The sequence below is a fragment of the Vicugna pacos genome, chromosome 4 (assembly GCF_048564905.1).
Source record: "Vicugna pacos chromosome 4, VicPac4, whole genome shotgun sequence".
NCBI lineage: Eukaryota > Metazoa > Chordata > Mammalia > Artiodactyla > Camelidae > Vicugna > Vicugna pacos.
The window spans coordinates 71,053,596-71,076,056 of record NC_132990.1 but is presented as its reverse complement, the minus strand read 5'-3'; the positions used below and the strand labels follow the sequence as shown (position 1 = coordinate 71,076,056).

Below are 22,461 nucleotides of genomic sequence, written 5' to 3'. Positions count from 1 at the left end.
AATTATGGCAAAGAGAGAGAGTCTAGAAGTAGATAAGGTTTTTGATTTCTGCAATATATTTCCTTTTTCATGTTTTTATCTCTCATAACACAAGTGTCTTGCCAGAGACTGGAACGTGTGACCAACTGGAATAATTTAGTTGTGAAAACAGAGCAGACGTGTTATTAAACAGCCTTCTTTACAAAAAGGCTTTAAGTGTTGGGAGGATAATGAAGTTGTCCCCAGTCTTACTTGAGATGTGTTTGTCAGAATTTTGAACAGAAAAGAAGTGGTTTTTAAAACCTTCGAATATGGCCAGTTTGCAGTGTTTATTGAGAAAACCGCTGTCAAACCATTAATTTGGTCGTCATAAGGAACACAACTCAAGTTTAATTGATGCCATATCCAAAAAGCATGTGAATAGCTGACTTGGCAAAGGGACTGAGCATTAGAGCGCCTGCGGTGAAACACATAATTACATATATTGTGGAATCAGAAAGACCCAGACTCTGAAGCTGTACTCCATAAATAGCAATTCTGTGGCTCTCTTTCCTTCCCCTAACTTCTCCCTCTTAGGCTGTGTTCTCATAGGGAAGATTTATTGCTCTGTCCCTGTGAGTGTTTAAGGACCTGGAACTTAATGACTAAATAGATACATGCCTTTTTAAAAAATGTACATATAAATATGGACTCTTACAAAAGTTAGTTGAGAAAAATCAGTGTATCAAAAGCTCTGAGAAATTAAGAATCAATTCTGCCTTTCTAGATTAAAAAAAAAGCTTTCTGCTGCCATTATTATTCAAATCAGTGATTTCTAAGTCTGGTTTTGCCACTCCTTAGGAGAGCTTTTACTGTTTTGAAGGATGTCACAAACCTCTAAAAGATGAATTAATTCTGATTCATTTTAACTGAACAAAGATGTATACGGCACACACAGGAGAGGAGAATGTTTCCATATCAGAAACTACCATGGTTAAATTGTCTCAGAATTAATTCTCCATCCTTACACAGGTCTAGATGTAGGCTTTAAATGCAGTGGGTGATCTTTTTTCAAATTCCAACACTGAAACAAAAGCAAGGGACCTTTCTGTGAAATTAGCACCCATCAGGGACTCTAGAGCTGTATTTAAATAAAGTACCAGACTCAACCATTCCAGGTCTGGCTTTATCATAAGAAGGTTGTGCAGGTTTAGAGTCTTTAAAGGAAGCAGCCTATCATTAAGAAATCAGATTTAAACCTTAATAAAGTAGCTGTCGTCTTTATAGCTGAAAAGGACTCTGTATCTCAATTAAGTATAGATAATATAAAATCATAAGGAAGCAACATAACAGAGGTAACCTGATTACATTCTCTTGCAATAGAATAATTTAAAGGAAATCCGATTCTGTTGATGCTGGTTATGTTGGTGGAGGTTGTTTGGTTTTTTTTGTCCAAAACACGGTTTGGCTACAGGGCAGGAACTCTCTGGGACTGTGAGTTAACTGCAACTGCAGGAGACTGTTAAGCCTCCCGAACAGAACCTGCTGGATATTTGAGACGAGATTCAGTTAAGGCTGTGAGTTAAATTAGCTGGGCTCATTGGTGACCTCCCACTTAAATGAATCTTTCTTTTCATACGTACTTGACAAGATCTGTAAAGTAGTGTATTTAATTTGCTAATTAAATTAAAGCTACTGAATAATGATTTGTCCTCATTGATTTAGCTTAAATAGAAAAGATCAGCATTGTTGTGATCTTCAGCAACCTTAATGGCCAAGCCCGTTAGACACAAAGGCCTCTTGTGTTTTGTAGGTCAGAAGTACATAGGTGAGCCCAGGCTGTAATTGAATTGCCTGCACTGCACCCTGCAGTTGCAGATTTCCTTTGCCTTCCCGTTCCATTGTTGCACTGGGGCTTAAGAGAATGTTAACGCGGTAATAGGCACAGGGCCTTCCCCATTATACGTCTTGCTATCGAGCGGTTCTGCATGACTAGTTAAAGAAGATGGCAAGAAGATTAATGAAAGCAAGGCTAATACAGAAGGGGGTACTTTTCCAAGACTTCTACCAAGGAGATATTAGAGCTGAACCAGAGCTTGGCTTTTTCTTTATCCTGTGACCTTTGAACCTGCCTTACTGTTGAGAGCTGCCAGGGAAGTCGACATTTTGATTGATGTTGGTACACGAGTCAGTCTTTCCCATTGAATTCCACATCTGCACGAAAATAGCTTTTCCAGCAGAATTCATACTGGCTAGAAGTGATAGCCAAATTGATGGCTGAAATGCTTTTATGTAGTTTTCACTTACACCTAAAGGTATCTGATGATTTAATTCACTATCCAGGTTTCATAGATTATAAGCATTCGTTTATATATCCTTAATGGGATTATCAACTCATCGTGAAAGATCAGTATTAAGGAATGTTCAAAGGTTTGCAAACAGAGCTCCAAGGAGGCTTTTGGGGAAGTAAAAGCAGTCATCAAACAAACCCTTCTCCATCCTTAAAAAAGAAAAATCAGTCCGAGGGCCCAGGCAAACTGACTTAAGGTTTTTGTCAATAAAGCAAAGTGTTTGTTTTTGGAAAGCTAACCATAGAGGAGTCTGAAACCTTGCCTCCACACCCCACCTGAGCCCCAGCTTAGAGGCTGTCTTGATCCATCCAAATACTGAATTCCCTGACCTTGACCTAGGGACACTAGAATTCCATCTGACAGGGATTGTTATGGTCTGCTTATAAGACAGTCCGGTGCAGATCCAAACCTCTTGGTGTGTTCTCACTAATTTTGTTACCTTGTTTGTGGAGCTACAGGCTTCGTGTGTGTGTGTGTGTGTGTGTCTGAATGTGCCTGTGTGTGCATCCCCCACCCCTTCTCCCAACAAAGGAGAGCAGGGAGACTGGCAGAAGGACTAAGGTTTTGCTACTAAAATTGACTTGGGCACATCCCAGCTCATACAGTGAATCCTCTGGCCACCTGATTTCTTTTCTCCCTAGTTGACAGGGGTAGTTCTAGCAGAGAAAACACACACACGTTGATGTGGCAGGTATTACAGTTCCTAAAAGAGGAGGTACCCAGGAATTTTGTCATGTTCTTTAAATGCTTGTGAGAATGTGTGAAAGGGAAATGAGGGTGACCGTTTAGCTACTGCTGGGTGGAAGAGCCCCCACCCAAGGTGGGTGGGTGTATGTCCATGGCCATGCCAGCGTACTGTGTGCCCCAGGAAGGAAGGCATTTGCATTTATACTCACATCCTCAGGCTCTGTCCATCCCCGGAAGTCCAGGCACTTCAAACATGAAGTGGGCAAGCTATGTTGTGTTTTTAATCCTCTGACAAGGACTTATTTCATAAGTTCCAGATCAAATACGGTAAGTACTGCTCGATTACAGAACACAACAGACTAACACATTAAATGCCCCAGTTATTGAATTGCCTTTTCATAAGAGTACTCTGGAGCACAATCAGGAGCAGGCAGTGCCTCATCCTTTTAACAGATATGTTTCCTAGCCCTATTAAAAGGGGTCTTCATCTATCCTGTCAAAGGGAGTCTGCTGGGGTTTTTTAGTTTAATTACACTATCCAATTAAAACTCCTTGCTGCATTTGGATGCGCCTCTCCTTGGGCCTGAGTGGATATGACATTTACAAGGCTCGCCTTTCAAGCAGACAATAGTGTGATTGATGAGGTGCACGTTCAGTGAAGGAGGCGAGTGCCTGTGGAAGTGCTGCTTAGTGCATTTTGATTTATTTATCATCTTCTTCCAAAACAAGGGAGCTGCCGGGGAGGTGGGTTTTAGGCAACCAGGGAGACCACCTCAGTTTTTCCCAGTGTGTGGGAGGGAAAGGCCCGGAGTGCACCATAAGATAAAGGCGGAGAACCTGGTAAGCGTGGGGCCAGCTTGCATTATCTAATGCCAGACTGTATTCTTAGGTTCTCTGACCCAGTTTGGTTTCCAGTAACCTCAGGCTGTGATCTGCTGTTAAATAGGCCATCACTGTGTTCCAGGGAACCATTGCTGAGGCTGGGTGACATTGGTCAGACCCCTGAGAACTCAGCCTGAGGGAGCCAGCCCAGCATGTGTCCCACTGACTGACCTGGTCATTATTTACTGACACCTGACATTTGCACTGGACATGCCTACTTATGCTCCCACCTGCATCCTCTAGAAATAGCACAGCTTCTGTCCAGGAGCTACAGTCAGTGCTCAGTGACTCTAACTCACTCTTGAGTGGCCACAATGAGCATTTAAAAGTTGCTTCTAGAATTTGGAGTTGGCCAAGAGAAGTGTGGCTCTTCTACAAAGAGATATAGAGGTCCGTTGTAGAACTTTTCAAAGTTGTAGTGAAAAGGCAAATCCAACATCTTGTTCTTAACCTACTATTCTGTTCACCCTTAACATATGATAGATGGGAACAGGGTGCTTGTCTCTGCAGTTCCTGGAAAAGAGATATTTAATACAGTGTGTGGTCTCTGGAAGGATCAATCCTCTGAATTTAGGAGGCAGGCGATTCTACTCTGAGCCCTAGACATATGATAAGAACAACACACCGCCCACGTTCGTTATCAGGTACTACAGTTGCTGTTGGGGGCATGGTTGCCAACTTTAGAACGTGTCTGTCTTTGTGCGGAAAATTGGCTAGTATTGAGACACTCAGTGGGTTTTCTTACATTCTTTGCAAACTTTCTTCATTTTTCCCTAGGACTTACTAATAAACAAGAAAGAATTTCCTCATATTATTTGGAATATTGATATCTGTTAGAGTAGAAAACATTGGGGGGGGGGGGTATCAACTTTTTTTCCTCCTGGGAAAAACCTTTTTGCTCTAAAGTTTTCACTTAATTGTTGACTTGGGCCTTATAGACCCATAATAACAAAACAGTCTTGTAGGTATAATGGAAAGTTTGCATACATTTACATTTTCCTAGATTTTGATTACCATTTCCACAAATTCCCTTTTCCCCCTCCTTGATTTTAACATTAGAAGGGATCCTAATTAAGAAGAGCGTAAGGGCAGGGGTTGTTTCCTGCTGAAGAAATCTGTGCGAAAAACTTCTCAGCTGGAAAAAGTGATGGGGAAAATCTGTTTCCCTTGCCTCCTGCCATGCTCCAAACTGTGTTTTCATAATAAATAAGTGGCGTGCTTAGATTTTGTTATTCTTATAGACATGGAAAAAGTAAGCCATTCTTTCATTAAAATCAAAAAATGTATTGTTTACAAGACTCCCAGAGGCAACTTCCAGGACAGGGTATCTGCTACCAGATTAGCCCTTCTATCATAAATGTTTGGAAAACTGCACAAAATGTAAGAAACTGTTTGCAGACATTGGAACATAAGCAGTACAGGACTGTGAGCCCTGAGAGAAGGGAAACAAATGAGGTGACACCTGCTATCACTTTAGCTTTCTTCTGGGGTTTCCCAAGGAGAGTGTATCAGTGTCACTGAGCTGGGAGACAGATCAGAGTTGAGGGAGGCTGAAACAATTGAAATTTGCAAAATTAAGTATGGAGAGTAGGGAACTGTACTGAGAAAGAGCTCTAGAAAGAGGCCCTTTAATATGCTGTTGTAGACTACACTATGCATGCCTATTGCACAAATCCAATCGAAGAACAGCTCCTGGGGAGCAGTGAGCTAGGTTTCTCACCAACCAGAGTAAGCATCAAGGGCATTTAGTAGTGAGTCTGGAAAGGCTATATCTTAGGAGTAAGGCTAAGCTAGCCCTAGATTAAATGCTGCTTTAACCCTTACTGAGTAAAGTTTTAAAAGGAGTCTTGAAAGGATCAAGTTGATCCACATGTGAATTAACTGACTGCCAGAACAAAGTCCAATATTCTCTAAAGGATGATGACAAAATGCAGGCATCCCACAATGTAATATTTATAGTGTCCAGCTTTCAATAAAAAATTATGAGACATGCGAAGAAGCAGGAAAATGTATCCTATAACCAGGAGAAAAATCAATCAATAGAAAGTCAGAAATAGCAGGGATACTAGAATTAGCAGATAAGTGCTTAAAACTACTTATTATAAATGTGTTCAAAGACTTAAAGGAAAACAAGAACTCAAAAAGAAGGGAAGTGGAAACTTTAAAAACCAAATGAAAATTCTAGAGCTGAGAAATACAATACCTGAATCAAAAAATTCACCAATGGGAGAAGATTAGGAAAGAAGGTCAGTGGTAGTTATCTTTTGGCGCATAACAAATTGCTCCAAAACTTGGAGGCTTAAAACAACAATAACATTTATTATCTCACAGTTTTGTGGGTCAGGAATCCAGCATAGCTTAGCTGAGTCTTCTAGCATGGGGTCTCTCACCAAGCTCCAGTCAAGCTGTCAGCCAGGGCCACAGTCTCTCAGGGTTCAGTATGGGCAGGATCTGCTTCAAAGCTCTCTGAGTAGTTACTGGCAGAGTTCATTTCTTTGTGAACACCCTCACTTCCTTGCCACATGGGCCTCTCCGAAGGGAGGATCACAAAATGGCAGCTGGCTTCATCAAAATAATCAGGAGCAAGAAGGTACTAGGAAGGAAGAAGTCACCATCTTCTACAACCTAATCTCAGAAATACATCCCAACATTTTGCTGTAATTTATTCATCAGAAGTAAGTCACTATGTCTAGTCCACAAACAAGACAAGGCGATTACATGAGGCTGTGAAATGCAAGAGGTGGGATCACTGAAAGCCATTTCAGAATCTGCCTACTACAATCAGTGAACTTTAAAACAGGACACTAGGAACTATTCAAACTGAAGCACAGAGAGAAAAAATGGATGAAAAGAACAAAGCCTGTGGAATAATAGCAAGTGTTCTACCATATATATAATGGGAGGCTCAGGAATGGTGGAGAAAACTATTCTAGATTTGATTAAAAATATTAATCCACCAATTTTGGAAGTCCAAAGAAGGCCAAACAGTATAAATACAGAGAAAACCACATCAGGGCACATAATAATCAAATTGCTAAAAAACCAGTGATAAAGAGAAAAATCTTATAAGCAGCCAGAGATAAGAATTATTGCTGACTTCTCATCAAAAATAATGCAATCCAGAAGACAGTGGAGTGACATCTCTTGCTAAAAGAAAATCTTGTCAACCTAGAATTCTATATTCAGTGAAAATATCCTTCAGAGATGAAGGTGAAATGAAGACATTCCAGACATTTGAAAGCTGAAAGAATCTGTTGCCATTAAACCTTCACTACAAGAAATATTGAAGGCCGGAGGGAAAAAACATACCAGATAGAAACACAGGTCTACACACAAAAACCTGAGTACTCAAAATGTCAACATTAGCAACTATATGGAATGAACCAAGAAAAAGGAAATAAGACCTCTTTGAGCAGGGATTGATAACCTATGAACCACAGGCTAAATCTAGCTCACCACCTATTTTTGTATGGCCTACGTGCTAAGAATAATTTTTAACAGGTAAATATTCACAGTTGATTTGATGATATGGAACATTAATTTTAAACTCCATTTAAGCAACATGTTATCCCCCCCAAAAAATTCTATCCTCATAAATAGCCTGTACTACTAAAAAAAAAAAAAAACTTTGATTATTATATTTTGAATTTTGTCAAAAAATAGGGAAATTCTTTTTCTCTCATTATGTAAATACTGACATAATATCCTTAATTCTGCCTCTTGGCCCACAAAGCCTAAAACGTTTACTGTCTGGCCCTTTACAGGAAAAGTTTGCTTGTCTTGGAGCGTGGAGGTCAAAAGACAGAATCTGCCACATGCCAGGCAGTGTCCAGGTGCTTGCAACAACCCTTTGAGGCTTATATACGTTTATTATAGAATCTCAGATTGTTGACTTATCCTCAGATACCTTAATCTTAGCAACAACTCTGTGAGACACATAGTGTTCCTATTTTATAAATGAGGAAACTAGGGCTCAAAGAAGCTATGTAACTTGTCTAAAGTTACATATAAATGGTAACAGAGGCGTATATTCTTCCCTCTGCCGCTGACATGAAGCCAAGGCACTTAAACTTCTGTGCTTTTGGATGAAAGAGCGTCCCTAGCCCCGACTCAGTCTGTGAAGTCTTATTTCTTAACAGATTTCAACCATGCTTGGTTACCTGGTTTCTCTTCCTAAAGGATATTAAATGCAGAAAAATAGAAGGGGGAGAAGGAAATACAGAACTGAATAATTAAGACAGTGGGAAGTGCAAACGGATAAGGGCTGACCAAAAATGAAACAAAACAAAAACTGTTAAAAAGCAGTCCATGAACTCAGTAAGCACAGTGGTTTGGCAGTATGGAACTATCTTGTGGTGAGATAGAGCCCTTTGCAACCCTGAGGAAGTCATGATCTTCAGTACTTATGAAGATGAACATGATAACACAGTATTTTCCTTGTACTCTTTAATACGGGAGGAAAATTTGTAATATGGACTTGTTATGCTTAAAATGGAGATAGTTGCTTGTTTTTTGCACAAAGGCCACCCTAGCTCTCTGTGACTAGATAAGGTGAGGTTTCATCTAATTTAGCCTCCCGAAAGTACTTGCAAACTCAATGTCATTACAAACTGAGGACAAAATTTCCAAATACAAAATTTGTTTCTTGCTTGTCTACCTCTCTAAAAAGCTAAAGAATAAAACTCAACCAATACTTGGTTACCAAAATGCCATCTGATACTGTGTTAGAACAAATTACACATGAATTGAAGCATCAAAAGATCTCATAAACATTGCTCTTAACTCATTTCCTGAAGTACACACGGTCACATCTGCTGCGTATGGGAGTAGAATACTTGTCTCCTAAGGAAAAGCACCTGTGTCACTGTGAGTTACAAGCTGAACTAGCCATTTATTTCATGGAACAGCATTTGTACTTGAAAGAACAACTGACACACTACAGTTATTCAGACCTAACAATTTAGCAGACATTTTCCTGAAAATGAAGGAAGTGAGCCTGTCACGTCAAGGAAAATGTTAGTAATTGATGCCAATGATGAAATTCAAGCTCTTAGATGAAAATTAAAATTATAGAAAACTTGTATTCATCACTGTGAGCTTACCTTCTCATCGCTTAAAGACTCTTTGGAAGAGATCAGTGGTGAAATTAAGGAATGAGATATTTTTTGATATTGTATAATGAAATATGTCAGCATTTGAAAGACCTGCCTAACTCGGTGAACCAATATTTTCTAGACTACCGCATGATGTTACAAAGTCATACAAGAGTAAAAGACTCAAAGTGCTAGACAGACCAATGGATTTTAGTGTAACAATACAAAAAGTTTATTCATGTGGTTTTAGATTCCACATTGCAACTAATCTTTAAGAAGATACCATTTATCAAGTTTGCTATAATATCAAAGAATATTTGCAGAGAAAAATATTAAAATATGCCTTTCGTTTCCAAAAGCTGGATTTTTTTCATATGCTTCAACCAAAACAACCACAGCAGATCAAATGGAGACGCGGAGAGGATAATCTAGCTGTGTTCTGTTAAACCAAGTATTTTACAATTTTCAAAAATATAAAATAATACCAGGCTTTTCATTAAACCATTATTGTTTGAGGAAATATAAGGGTTTTGCCATTAAAAAAATACATTGTTTATGTTAACTTCAATGAGTTAATTACTTTTAATGAATTAATAGCTAAATTACTGCTCTAATTTCTAATATAATAAATATTGATAGATATACTGCATGTAAACAAAAATTTGGAAGGTTCCTTAGTAATGGTTAAGAGTGTAAGGGATTCTGAGACTAGAAAGTTTGAGAATTTGCAAATCTGAGGTCTTGAAAATCATCTGAGAAGCTTGGACTTTATTCTGAGGACATAGGAAAATAAACACTGTCAAGTTTTAAGTAGGGGAGTGATATGTCCAGACGTGTCGTATGAAAGGATGACTCCTGCTGGTAGAGGTGTGGATCTGAAGAAGACATGAGCAGAAGTAGGAAAACCAAGAAGAGGCAACAGATGGTCAGGACCTGGGTGAGGACTGTGGTCACAGGATGGGGAAGGATAGAAAAGAATGTGTGAAAACTATTTTGGGGACCAAATGCTTGGAACTTGGTGAATAGTGAGGCCTCCAGTTGAGCTAACAGAGCTTTGATTTAAGGGGAAATGTTGACTTGGATTCTGGACCACCAGCACTGCAGGCCATGGGAAGATGGTGGCTGTACTCATCAGTTGGCTCTGAAACACTGGGGAAAGGTCTAAGCCAGATACCTGCTTCAGGTAGTAAGTAAAACCTAAGGGGCAAACCTGTCAGAGGAGAAATTAGAATTAGAAGAGATGAGGGTCAAGGATAGGACACTGGGGAGAGATAAAGGACAAGACGATCATAAAGGAAATAAAAGGAATGGATTGACCAGAGAAGTCGACTGAAGAATCGATTGACTGTGGCTTCGTGGGAACTCAGGGAAGGCAGGACTTCAGGAGAAGTACCAAATACAGCTGAGAAGCCAAGCAAAATAAAAGCTGAGAAGTATCCACTGGATCTCTCAACATAGAGGTCGTGGTGACCTTAGCAAGAATGTTTTCAGTAAATTAGAGGAAGGAGGGAAATCACATTGCCATGGGAGTTTTTATAATCAGCTTTAATTATGTTTATAGGAAGGAGCCAAAACTGGGAGTAGGGGAGGGGTGAAAGATGCAGGCAGAAGTGTAAGTGGGTCAGACTCCATCCCTGCTCCAGAGATCAAATAGATCATTGCAGTTCCTGAGTCTTCTGCCCCTGCACAGGCGCTCGGAAAGGAGCACCAGCTTTGCCAATTGAACTGAAGCTCCTGCAGGCAGTCAGGAGTGCTCCTTCCGGTGGAGACCAGGTCCGGGGTGGGTTTGCAGCCCAGAGACCAGAGTCCCAGCCCATCCATTTCCTTCAAGAAATCCAATGAAAACTTTCTGCCTAATTCCAGGCCAGAGGGACCAGAAAAGATCAGACCTTGGAAGCCTTTTTTTTTTTAAGCCGTATCCATGCCTGATGTAAAGGAATTCTAAGAATCCAGATACTCAAAGATGTGCTTCATAGCTTTATCTGGAATAGTGGCAATTTTATAAGTAACTTAAGTGCCAAAAGAGAGATAGTAAATGTGTGGGCCCTGGCGCACACTGACTTGTTGGAATGAAATGCAGCCATTAAAAAGATGGTTGTGGCGACTATGAAGCAACAAGGTAAGGCTAGGATAAGATGTTAACTAAAAAAAATGTGGCCCCAATTTTGGTATACAACCTGATTACAACGGTGTGGGAACAGACATGTGAGAATGACTAGAAAAGAGATTACAGAGGTCATTGCGCCAGAGTGGAGTATGGAGGGTTTTCCTGTCTTCTACATTTCTAGAAATTTAAAAATATGTTTTATAATTTTTTAATTGAAAAGGAAGACAAAAATTCAATTTCCTGGCAAGTGTCTAGTTAAGACGAAGGTGGGCTGCAGGCTCAGTTTGGAAGTCCAGGCTCTGACCAGTCATTGCCAGCCACAGTCCGTGCCAGCAGGTTGTTTAGAAGGGAGTCTCCTTTCAAACCACAGTCTGCTCCGTGTGTGGTGGAAATCTGGGAGCTCTTCTTTCAGCAGGGGTATGTAAGCTGCTGGCCCCCTCTGCTTAAGCTGTCCCATCTTGTGATAATAGCAGCTTTTCCAGAAAGGCCACTCCCCTCAATTGACCAGAGGAACCTGTTTTTTCAGCACAGCCTCTTGTTTAAGTTAAAACTCATAATGCAGACGATAAATTACAGCACAATAGCTCAAGACATTCCACTTCTGACATTTGTACTGCTAATTAGTTTCTGCTCAGTGTTACATTCCATCTTCTCTGTTTTACTTTGAAAAAAGAACATAAATGTAAATACATTTTTATATATCCAGATTTCCATTTCAATATTCAGAAGCAGATGTATAGTTTCAGTGCCCTGAGCAAATCTGGATATGTGACCAGTGCTTAGATGCCTCATTTTATACCCCATTATATTGCATTTTATTCCTACAGCTCTTTAAAAACAAGTCTGCTCAAAGAAGGCCCAATTAAAAACAAAATCTTCAAAATAATGAGGGTTTTATCCTCAAGTATCAGTTCCATCGCAGTTGTAAGAATGTGTGGCACCGCCCATTGAGCCCCCACCGTATCCAAGCGCCAGGGTGCTGTCTCCTCCTGGGCAAACCTGGGCTCCTGAAGGGATGTGCCTCCCACGGTCCCATCTCTGGAACACGGGGAACTAGGTTTCATCCCAAATCTCTGACTCCAGAACTCACTCTTTGTCCCTGTGCATCCCAGGCTTTTGCTATGCCTTAATTTCCAAACAGAATTTAACAACCTGAGAAAAATAATTTGAACTGTTTGAAATACTAGACTTGCCATTTTCTTTTAAATCAAACTGATACACCGGCATCCCTCAGATATTGCAGGTTCCACCACGATAAAGCAAGTCACACAAATTTTTTGTTTCCCAATGCATATGAAAGTTATATTCACAGTATACTGTAGTGTCTTAAATGTGCAATAACAATGTCTTAAAATTTTTTACATAGCTTAATTTTAAAATACTTTGTTGCTAAAAAATGCTGTCTGTCATCTGACCATGCAAGGCTGCCACAAAACTTCAATTTGTAGAAGAAGAAAAAAAAAACGCAGTATCTGCAAACTGCTAAAGGAAAGCGCAGTAAAACAAGGTATGCCTGTATCATTTTTTCTCAGCTGGCATCTTCACAGAGTTCACCCCTGTGGCTTACCCCTTGCCTGTGAAAGCTTGCTGATGTTCTTTGAGTTTCCAAGGGTGACCTGCCCACCTTTGATTCCTTCTGACACCCCAGGACGGATGCCCTGATAGTCTGCAGCTGAGGAGGGCATCTGACCCCTCTTCCCTCCTTTACCTGAGATGAGCCTTGAGGTGCCCGAGGCTGATAAAGTGTTTGATAACAGGCTTTCCTCAATTTTGTGTTCATATTCTGTTCAGCAGTGTTGAAATGCCAGTGATTCCTTCTTCCCAGACACCTCTGGTGGAAATTTACCAGGTAGCATAAACTGCTCATATTTATTGACAGATTTGCTTCCAGCAAGAGATCAATTAACTTGTTACACTTTGATAATTTATGAGTTTTGGATTGGGTGAAAGTCTGCAAGTGTGAATTCTGCTTGTTAACTATTCTGTTGTAAAGGAGTCCTGCCACTGTGATCTTTATAGATCTCAAGTCAGTCCCTTTTCGGCATCCTTTCTGCCCTTGTCTAGCTCAAAACCAAATATACTCCTACCCAGATGACTGGCAGCTGCCACCCTGCCTCCAGGCCCTGGGGAGCCAGGGTGAATCCCCAAAATCACAGTTTGACCATTTACTTCACTGCCCAGCTTACAGCCCACTAGTGGCCCCCTCAGCTGGTGAATCCAGCATCCCCTAAACCTTAGCCTGCCCTGGGTCACGTCACCTCCTGCCTGTCTGCTGTGAACCTGCCTGCTCTGAGCCTCAGCTGGGAGGCCTGTGCCCCTTGCCCCTGAATGTTTGTCCTCGCTCTGTCCTGACCCTGTTGCATCCTCCTCCTCCCCACCTTTACCCAGCTGACTCCACTTCCTCCTTAAAGACTACTCAGGCAGACATCAGCTTCTCCAAGAAACTGACTCTGATGGCCCTTCCGCCGCCAGGCCAGCCACCTCCCCTGGGGTCTCCACAGCATCTCCCTACAATGACCTTCCTCTTCCTCTTCACGCTCATCATTCTTGTCTCTCCATGTTCATGGTGTTCATGCCTCTGGCTCTTGCACTAGCCTGTGCTCCTGGCCACACCCCGCAAAGCAGGGATCCCTGGAGCGAGGGGGAAATCCTCACGGCAAAACACTTTCTGGGAATACATTGACCCCGTGGCTCCAGCTTGGTGACAGCATGGCTGCTGATGCTGATCCGGGCCCTCGGTTAACTGGAGCTCTCCCTCAGAATTCCCCCACCGAGGGGCTGTCTGCTCTGGCTGTCCCACCACCTTAACCCAGTTATTGATATCAGAGGCTCTGTAATAGTTGCAGAAGGGCCACTTTGTTGAAATTCTAGTACAGGTGCTCCGGATGATGTCCTCTGTGTCTTCTCACACAGTGATGAGAATGCTTTCACTGGAAAGGACAGATAAGTCAGAGGCCTCTGAGAGGTGGTAAGGGGTGGAACTCTTCATCATTCCTGCTTGCTTCTCTCTCCCTGGGGGCTCTGGAATGAGCACTGAGGACAGACAAGGGATGCACGGCCTCCTAGCTCAGGAGAATACACAGATGCTATGTTTGACCCAGATATGCAGCCATTCAGGAGACTGACGTGGGGTGCTTGGTTTGTTTGTTTCATATGACTGTTGTGCAGAAGAGCTGCAGGGTTCCCTCTGTGAGCCCGCAAGTGATACTCCCCACAGGAAGTGTGCGCCCAGGGCACGGTGTGGAGGCTCCTTCCAGAGGCTCCCAGGCCCTTGCAGGCTGCCTGGCACATATGCCATGTGTAGAGTTGGCTCTTACTGAAGGGTGCCGGCCAGGTTTTTAATGGCGTCTCAGTTGCTCAGGCGAAACATGCTCTAGTATCTTGAGGGTTTGGTTTGGTTTTGTCAGTGACGAGCGGGAGCAGGTGGTGTAGACAGTCCATGAGATCACTTATCAGAGTGGTCAGTGAACCCCGAAGCTTCAGGTCTCTGGGCCTCCCTGAGACCTTCTGGTCCTTTGTAGCTGCAGGCACTGGTGTCTCTGTCTGTCGTGGCCAGGTGTCAGCAGTAAGGCCTCCTGGAGGGGGTGTCTCTGTTTGTCCTTCACAGCCCTGTGACCGTCATAGATGGCTCTGCTTGGTCACAGCATGGCCAACAGACATCTGCATTGTTCTCCCACATAATGATACCGCCAGCAAGGACTCCGATATTCCAGGATGGATCCTGTGAAGGTAAAGGAACACACGCACACATGCGTGCACACACATACTCAACACACTCACACACACAAATACATCTCTTTATATGAGATTCACTTCTCAGAAACAAGTAATTTATACATTCACAGAATGATTAGCTTTCAGCTGAGAATTCTAACATTTTAGTACCACGATTTAGAATCAGGTTAGATTTGTCAAGTGACCGAAATTGAGGTTTTCCAGAAATTATTAGCTAATTTTTTCAGTATGGAATTTATAGTCACAATTAGTATATCATAATGATGTTTCCAGGGTAAAATACCAGCAGCTCAACTTTCCTGGCCACAACTGTACAGCATATATCAGTTTATTTTTGAAGATCTGAAGAATTAGCTACTGTAAATAAAATTTCCAAGAAGATTTCTCCGGGAAAGAGGTGAACTTACAGTAATATGGGTGATATATTATTAATTAATAACTGTGACCAGCCACTGCCTCAATTAAAAGGACAATGGATGAGAAGGCCTAATAGGCAAGACATGCTGAGTTTTAATCTCCCAGGCACTGAGGTTTGCAGAGCAGACTAGGGAGAGCTGTTTCTGAGGCTGTTAGTAGGAGGCCTCTGGGCTAGAGATCTCACCAGCCGCCCCTTGGTCTGACTATGTGTCTCTCCAGCGCAACGCTCCTTTGGTTGCCATTAACGAAAACCAAGTGCAAAATAACTTAAGGAGGAACAGGACTTTCTTGGAGGGCCACAAGGATCTCTCAGAACCCAGGAGAGCATGTGCTGATGGGCCAGGGAGGTCGTCACGTGGGACCGAGACAGGCAGGCACCTATCTCTGCTTTGAAGGGGAATCTGATTGGCATGTCTGGCCCAAAGGACAGACACGGGGGTGCAGACAGGGCTGCAGATGGCATGGTCCGGTGAGCAGGTTTGACAGGCTGAGTACTGTATGGGAGGCCACATGAGAAGGTGCCTAGAAATGTGTCCCACAGAGGTGCCAGTGAGCACGGGAGCACCAGGGTCGGCAGGCCTTTCTGAGACCTGTTAACGAGAGAGGACATCCCAGGTGGGGACAGGTGGGCATGTGCAGTGCCCTGGGCTGGCCTGTGGCATCTGAGGGTGGTAAAGTGAGGTGAGGCTGGACCAGGAAGCAGTCCCAGAAATGACAAGGTGACCCTTGTCACTTCTGGGTGTTGAGCACCAGCTGTATACAAGGTGGCAGGAAAGGGCTGTGAAAGAATTTGGGTCTAAGTGGGATTTGTATGTTCCGAGGATCTGACCCCTTAAGTCAGTCTGCTTTGTGAAGTATGAAGTAGCAGCTTTGTAGCAGCCTCCCTGCCCCAGTCCACCCAGCCTTCCCGGGTAGGTGACCAGAGGCCTCAGGAGCAGCCTCTACATGGGATCACAGGACCAGGACGTCCCTCCCAGCCGGGCCCAGGCTGCGGAGAACCTTGTCATAGCAGTACCGTCGGCCTTTCTCCTCCCTGTTGCTCATTTGACTTTAAGCACAGTTATTTTACTTTTAGAGTAATAATTTGGAGTTAATTGGCCTTCTGCCTTAAAAAAAAATACCACCTTTTCTTTGTAATTATTATGTAGAGGTAGTTCATAAAGCCTTCCTAGACTGCCGTTTCCCTGAACGTACTCCAGCGTGGAACGGGGCCTAACCAGCCGTTTGATTATTTTTTTTTTTACTGCTTCCTCCCTGACCTGTGATGGGAAAGTGAGTGACTCCTGAGAAGTGTGGTTTCCATGCCGCCTGCCCTGGTTGTCCCTGGAGCTGGGATGATAAGGGCAGGCTGTCTGGGGGCCTCCCCATAGGTCACCCACCAGAACCCCCTCAACCCTGCCTTCTCTCTGTCTCCCTCCAGGTCACGCAATATTTAAACTCACGTATCTAAGCAATCACGACTATAAACACCTCTACTTTGAATCTGACGCTGCTACCGTCAATGAAATCGTGCTCAAGGTGAGTGTTCCTCCTTGTCCCAGGAACAGGGTGTGCGGGCCAGCTCTGCCAGGGCCCAGTTCTCAGCACCTTCCCCTTCCCCCCCAACAGTGGACAAGGCACCCAGGCCGGTTTTGCAGAGTTAACTGCACTGCCTACCAGTTGCCCAGCTGGTGAGCACCCAGGCCTGAGCCACACGGCAGGTCAGCTGCTCTGCGCCTGCTTCAGCCAGAGCAGGACCCCCCTCATCTTTTCCCAGTTCCCCGATAATCCTGTCTCAACACGGCCCAATGAGCACCTTCTGGATGCCAGGCTCGGACTTAGGATCCTGCAGAGACAGACCCAGGCCCTGGCCTCAGACAGCTTTTCCTCTGTCAGAGGAGACAGACGTTAAGAAAATACAGAGAGATGGTTAGAGTCACAGGGTGCCAAGTGGGTGTCTGAAGGGTAAACAGACTCGGCGCAAGGTGTGGGGAGGCAGGATGAGCTGAGACTTGAAGGATGGGTGGAAAAGTCCAAGCTTTCCCAGGGCAGGGGAGAGAAACAGCATGTCAGACAGGGAGCAGAGGCAGGGTGAGTGCAGTGGGGCTGGGAGACAGCACCCAAGGCCGTGTGGCTGGGGCAGGGAGGTTGGAGGGGCCGAGCCACACGGAACCTTGCAGAGCAGAGTCAGGCTGAGAATAGCTCCGCTGGGGTCTCGGGTTCAGGAAATCTGGGGCAGGGCCCAAGGTGATGTGTCTTTAAGGCTCCCAGGTGCTACCCAAGATGCCGGTCTGTGTACCACACTTGACGTAGCCCTGGGCTACTGGTTTTCAGGCTCTTCCAAGTTGAGAGTCCATTCTCCAAACCAAATCTTATGTAGAATGACCAGATGGAGAAAACAGCACTGCTCTGGCAGAACAGGGCTTGGAGCCAGAGAGGGGCTCCCCCACCCCTGGCTCTGTGTGACTCTGCCCATTCATATCACCTCCCTGGGCCTCAGTTTCTCTTCCTATAAAATGGGGGTCATGGTAGCTACCCTGCCCCACCCACCAAAGGGCTGCTAGTGCACGTATGAAATGAGATACGGTGAGCCTCTCCCTAAGGGACTGTTCGTTCTCTTAAGAGTGGACGTCATCACCTAACAGTAATAGAAGTACTGAGATACACGGAGTGGTTGCAAAGTGCAGGAGCTGGGCAGGTACTTTACTATCCTGTCTCACGGAACCTTTACAACTCTATGAGCTGGTGATACAAAATCGCTCCCATTTCCTAGATGAAAACTGAGTATCAGAATAAAAGGAGCTTAGCCAGAACTTGACCCAGGTTTGGCAGATTCCAGAACTTGTGCTCCTGACCCCCCAGTGTGCTTAGCCTTGGGAAGTTGAATGGAAGTCTTCAATGAAATGAAATTGTTTTACAGAAACATTTTGAGGCAAAGTCCTCGTGGCTACAAAAGATTTGCAAAAGTGGTGGATGAGAATTAAAAGGATAGAGCTGAGACAGAGTAGCAGGGTCAGCTGGATGGAAGGCAGAGGGTTCACGGACCACCCCGGGTCAGAGCCCCTCAGAACAGGCAAGGGACAGTCTCTTCCTGGAGTGCTCGAAGCCAGCGAGCTAAGAGTTACTTGCCAGAGTGTCCCCAGACAGCACAGGGAGCTTGTGTGGCATTCGGGGGCCAGGTAAAGAAATATTCCATTACCCCGTCAGGGGCTGGCCTTTTTTTTTTATAGCCAGTATTAAAATATTCAAGACTTGAGAAGGATTCTAGTAAAATTATAATCCTGTGTTTGACATCAAAATAATTTTCACAACAGCAGATTGATGACAGAAACACAGGTTTATGACTTCAGAACGAGACTGTGGAAGAGCAAGTGCAGAGAAATCATTTTCCAGGACCAAACGCTCCCTCGAAGCAGATGCTCTTCTGCAAAATCCCTGAGGCCTGTCGCCTTCCCTAAAATGTCTGTTTTCATATGAAAATGCTTGTAGAAATACTGCATCATGCACGAGACTCCAGGAGAGTCACAGCCTGATTTACTTAGAGAGCTTACGATCACAGTCCTGATGGAAGATTAAATTTCACTTCTCCTATCTCTGATTTTTATAGGAGTTTAAATACTTAGCCTCATCTGCTGTTCCCAGTGTCTTCATGGGCTTTGCACCAACACCAAGTGATTGAGGCCCACCTGGTAGAAATGTTTCCATCAGAGGTTCTTCACAGCTCAGTCTTAGATACAAGTAATGCATGTGGTAGTTCTAGAATTCAGGAGTTTCACATAAAATAAGAGCTTTAGACTGAAACTGAAGGGCGGAAATAAGGACCAGAGGCTGATGTCACATAAACTGTTACAAACAGGCAGCTCTCCATCAAGTTACTTTAATCTCATTGTGTTTTTCTCCATGGGACCATCTATTGAGCACCGACTGTATACAAGACATTTTATGTATATCATCTCATTTCATCTTCACAGTGTAAACATTATTATCCCCACTTTATAGATGAGGAGATAGAGGCCCAAGGCCACAGACCGCATAGAGGTGGAGCCTCAGCTTGATCCCAGCTGAGGAGTCCCAGACCTACTCCCTCCCCGCCCCCCACATGGAATTGAGCTCAACCATGTGTGGTCCCTCATTCTGCAGGCTTTGAGCTGAATCTCAGAGGACTCATTGGTCTCTTCAAATTGGGTTCTTCTCGTGATCGAGTGATGGAGGCTGTGACTTTATTGACCATGAAAACTCCCTATATTTTTATGCCTTAAGCTGTAAAATGCATTGAAAGTGAAACACTCTATAGTGCATAAAATTGTGCAAGTTTTAAGCCACAGCATATTAACCAGCTAATGGCAGACCAAAGGGCGTTTTTATCTTTTGATTATTACATTAATCTTCCATTAAAATTATCTATGTGATTATCACAAAGCACTGAAGATAATAAATTTAGGAAATAGTTGGCCTGTTAAGGATCATTTTAAAATGCTTTTGTCAAGTTACATGTGCCAAAAATACACTGAAAACAGTAGGTTGGCTGAGTGTGCAAACAATCTAATCCAAAGATTGCTCTCATTAAGAATGATAAAACCTCTCATTTTCCATGCATTGTCTGCAGTGTCCCAAATCGTCACCCGGCCCTGCAGTCCGCATGATTTATTGCTCTCAGCTGGTAACTTGGCGAGGCAGTGGGCCGAGCATGTCAGGCCTTCTGTACTCACACACCAGCCTTTAAGGCCTGCTGCTGGCGACTATCAGAGCAGAAAGTTTGGAGGGGACACCATGGCGGAGCCCCACGTGAGGCGAGCCATCCGCACCACCTCCCCTCTGCACCCTTGGCTCTTTCTCAGTCAGCAGAGCCCCCTCCCTCTCTGGGTATGGGACACGTGGCCCTCAGAGTAGAAACAACGGCGGTGGTGGCTGGTTTCTCTAGCCACAGACATTCAGATTTCTAGTCATAACTTTTAGATGCTTGAGGTTGAAGAGAAACAGTGTTCACAGAAAGCCCCAGCTCAGGGCAGGGGGAGGAGAAGTATCTGAGGAGGTCAGGGGTGAGGGCCCCAAGGAGGCTGGGGGCCTGGAGAATTGGCCCAGACCCTGGTCCAGACTTTTATTAGCTTCATGACCTCAAGTAAACACTATTACCATTCTGTGCCTCAGTTTTCTCTTCTGTACAATGGGGATAACAATGGCAGCCCTCCCATAAGGCTGTTGTGAGGGTTAAATGAATTCATCCTTGGAAGGCACTCTGGACACTGCTGCTGCCACCACCATCACCACTGCCCCGCCAGGGGCTCGCCCTCACACCAGGTGTGGGTCTGATCACAGCACTGCTGCCCTTCGCTGGCTCCTCCCACCTCACCTTGACTGGCCTGTCAGCTTCTGCAGTCCCATGGACATCCCTTGCTGTGCTCCACTGCTATGCCTTGATGCACGCTGGCTCTCCCCTGCCCCTTGTGCACCCCAAATTCCTATTTATCTCTCAAAACCCAGCTCATTCATTCCCTCTGCAGACTTCCCTGTCCCATGCCTCCCCAATAGCTACTCTACCCATTCCTTTCTGCTCCTTCTGTGTCTGTGGTCACACTTGTCATGCTTTTGGACACTCACTAGGCCATGAGATCCTTGGAGCAGGGACCAAGTCTTAATTTTCCCTCTGCCCCTTGAACCAAGCATGGGGTGAGGCTTAGACAAGGCAGGTGCTCCGTGCCAAAGGTGATGGTGACAATGACGTGTGTGCTGCTGCTGCCCAGTGTGTGGGGATCTGAGAAGACCCCAGGAGGCCCTGGTGGGAGCCCTAGGAGGTGCCTGGCTGTGCCCCCCTGCACAGGGTTTCCATGGCCCCCCTCCTGGCTCTGGCCCCTGACCTCTCAGTGATCCTGGGTAGCTCAGTCCTCTTCTGTGAGCCTCACTTTCCTTTTTGTCAAATGAGCCATAGCTGGTGGGCTGCTTGTGAGCATCAGAATGCCCCAGTTGGAAGCTCTACCTGCTTGTGGGAGGCTGAATGGAGAGCTTTGTTTTGGTTTGGTTTTCATCCCTGTCACGTCCTTCCAGACGAGGGAAGTGGGGCTCAGGGAAGTTGCGTGTGAGCCCAGGGCTGCACGACAGTCCAGGCGTAGCACCAGGAAGCCCAGGGCCCATGACGAGGAGGGAACACAGGCTCTGGCATCAGAAAAGCTCCCCCACTGACTGAAAGGCCTGTGTCTCTAGGCCTTTTCCCGTCGTGTGGCGGGTTCCGGTCCCAGCCCGTCAGGTCGCCGTGATGGCTGGACTCCACGTGCAGGACGGCACCCGCCCGGTCATGGCCGTCCCTTGCTGGTCCAGGGCGAGCGGAGAGTGGCTGGCAAGTGACTGGGCTGTGTCCTCTCGCTTTCTAGGTTAACTACATCCTGGAATCACGAGCAAGCACTGCCCGGGCTGACTATCTTGCTCAAAAACAAAGAAAACTGAACAGACGTACAAGCTTCAGCTTCCAGAAGGAAAAGAAATCAGGGCAACAATGAGACCGGCCTCCAGCTTCAGTCTGTTGCCGTAGCTCAGAGCCTGCCTGCCGGGGCCGGGTGGCCCTAGAGCCTGCCTGTGTCCTGCAGTCCTCGGGGGAGGCCAGCCCCTGGCTCACGGGGACAGGGCTGGTGGGCTCTTGGGTAAGGGGGGCACCCCTAGGACGGAGCTGGGACATTTCCACAGGACCGAAGCCTGAGTGGTAATGGCTGTGATCAGCAGTGCCCGGGGCCAGATGACGCCGAGAGGAGCCACGTGCTGCCCAGCCACCTTCACTGCCTGATGGCCCTGCCCGAGGATGTACATAGCCATGCCCAGACATCTCCTTGCAACTTGATCAAATTTCTTAAAACAAACGGAGAACAAAAATGTACATTTCTTTTTTTTTTCCTTCCTTTTAATAAACTCTTTATCGTGGTTGGTATGATGGACCATTCTTTGGGGCAGAGGATTGATTATGTTATTCTCTTTAAAATCTGCTCCCATATTGAACAAGCAGATTGGAAAAGCTATGGCTCGATTTTTCAGAAGAAATGTTTAGGGTTTAGTCAATAGTTTTAACTATGCCATTTGTTTAAATGAGTGCATTGCTCTGAGGATAGTCTCTTACTAAAGGTAGGAAGGGACCTGGTGACGTGTGTCCAAGGCTGCGCCATTTTCCCCTTCAGAAGCCTCTCCACAGCTCGTCCCAGCACCTCTGATTTCAGAGACGCAGGACTGCATGCAAAGCTGGGGCGCAGGGAACGGGGGTCACGCTGGGCTC

The 22,461-nt window shown here is 44.8% G+C and overlaps 1 protein-coding gene across 1 annotated transcript in view; it reads left to right on the top strand.

The window, feature by feature from the left end:
• Positions 1-22,122, top strand: part of MAPKAP1 (MAPK associated protein 1) — a 210,140-nt gene extending 188,018 nt beyond the window's left edge. Inside the window, 2 exon segments of the mRNA XM_072960125.1 lie at positions 16,651-16,748; positions 21,575-22,122. Of these exon segments, the coding sequence (XP_072816226.1) occupies positions 16,651-16,748; positions 21,575-21,700 (224 nt within the window). The 3' untranslated portion in view covers positions 21,701-22,122.
• The last annotated feature ends 339 nt before the right edge of the window (positions 22,123-22,461 follow it).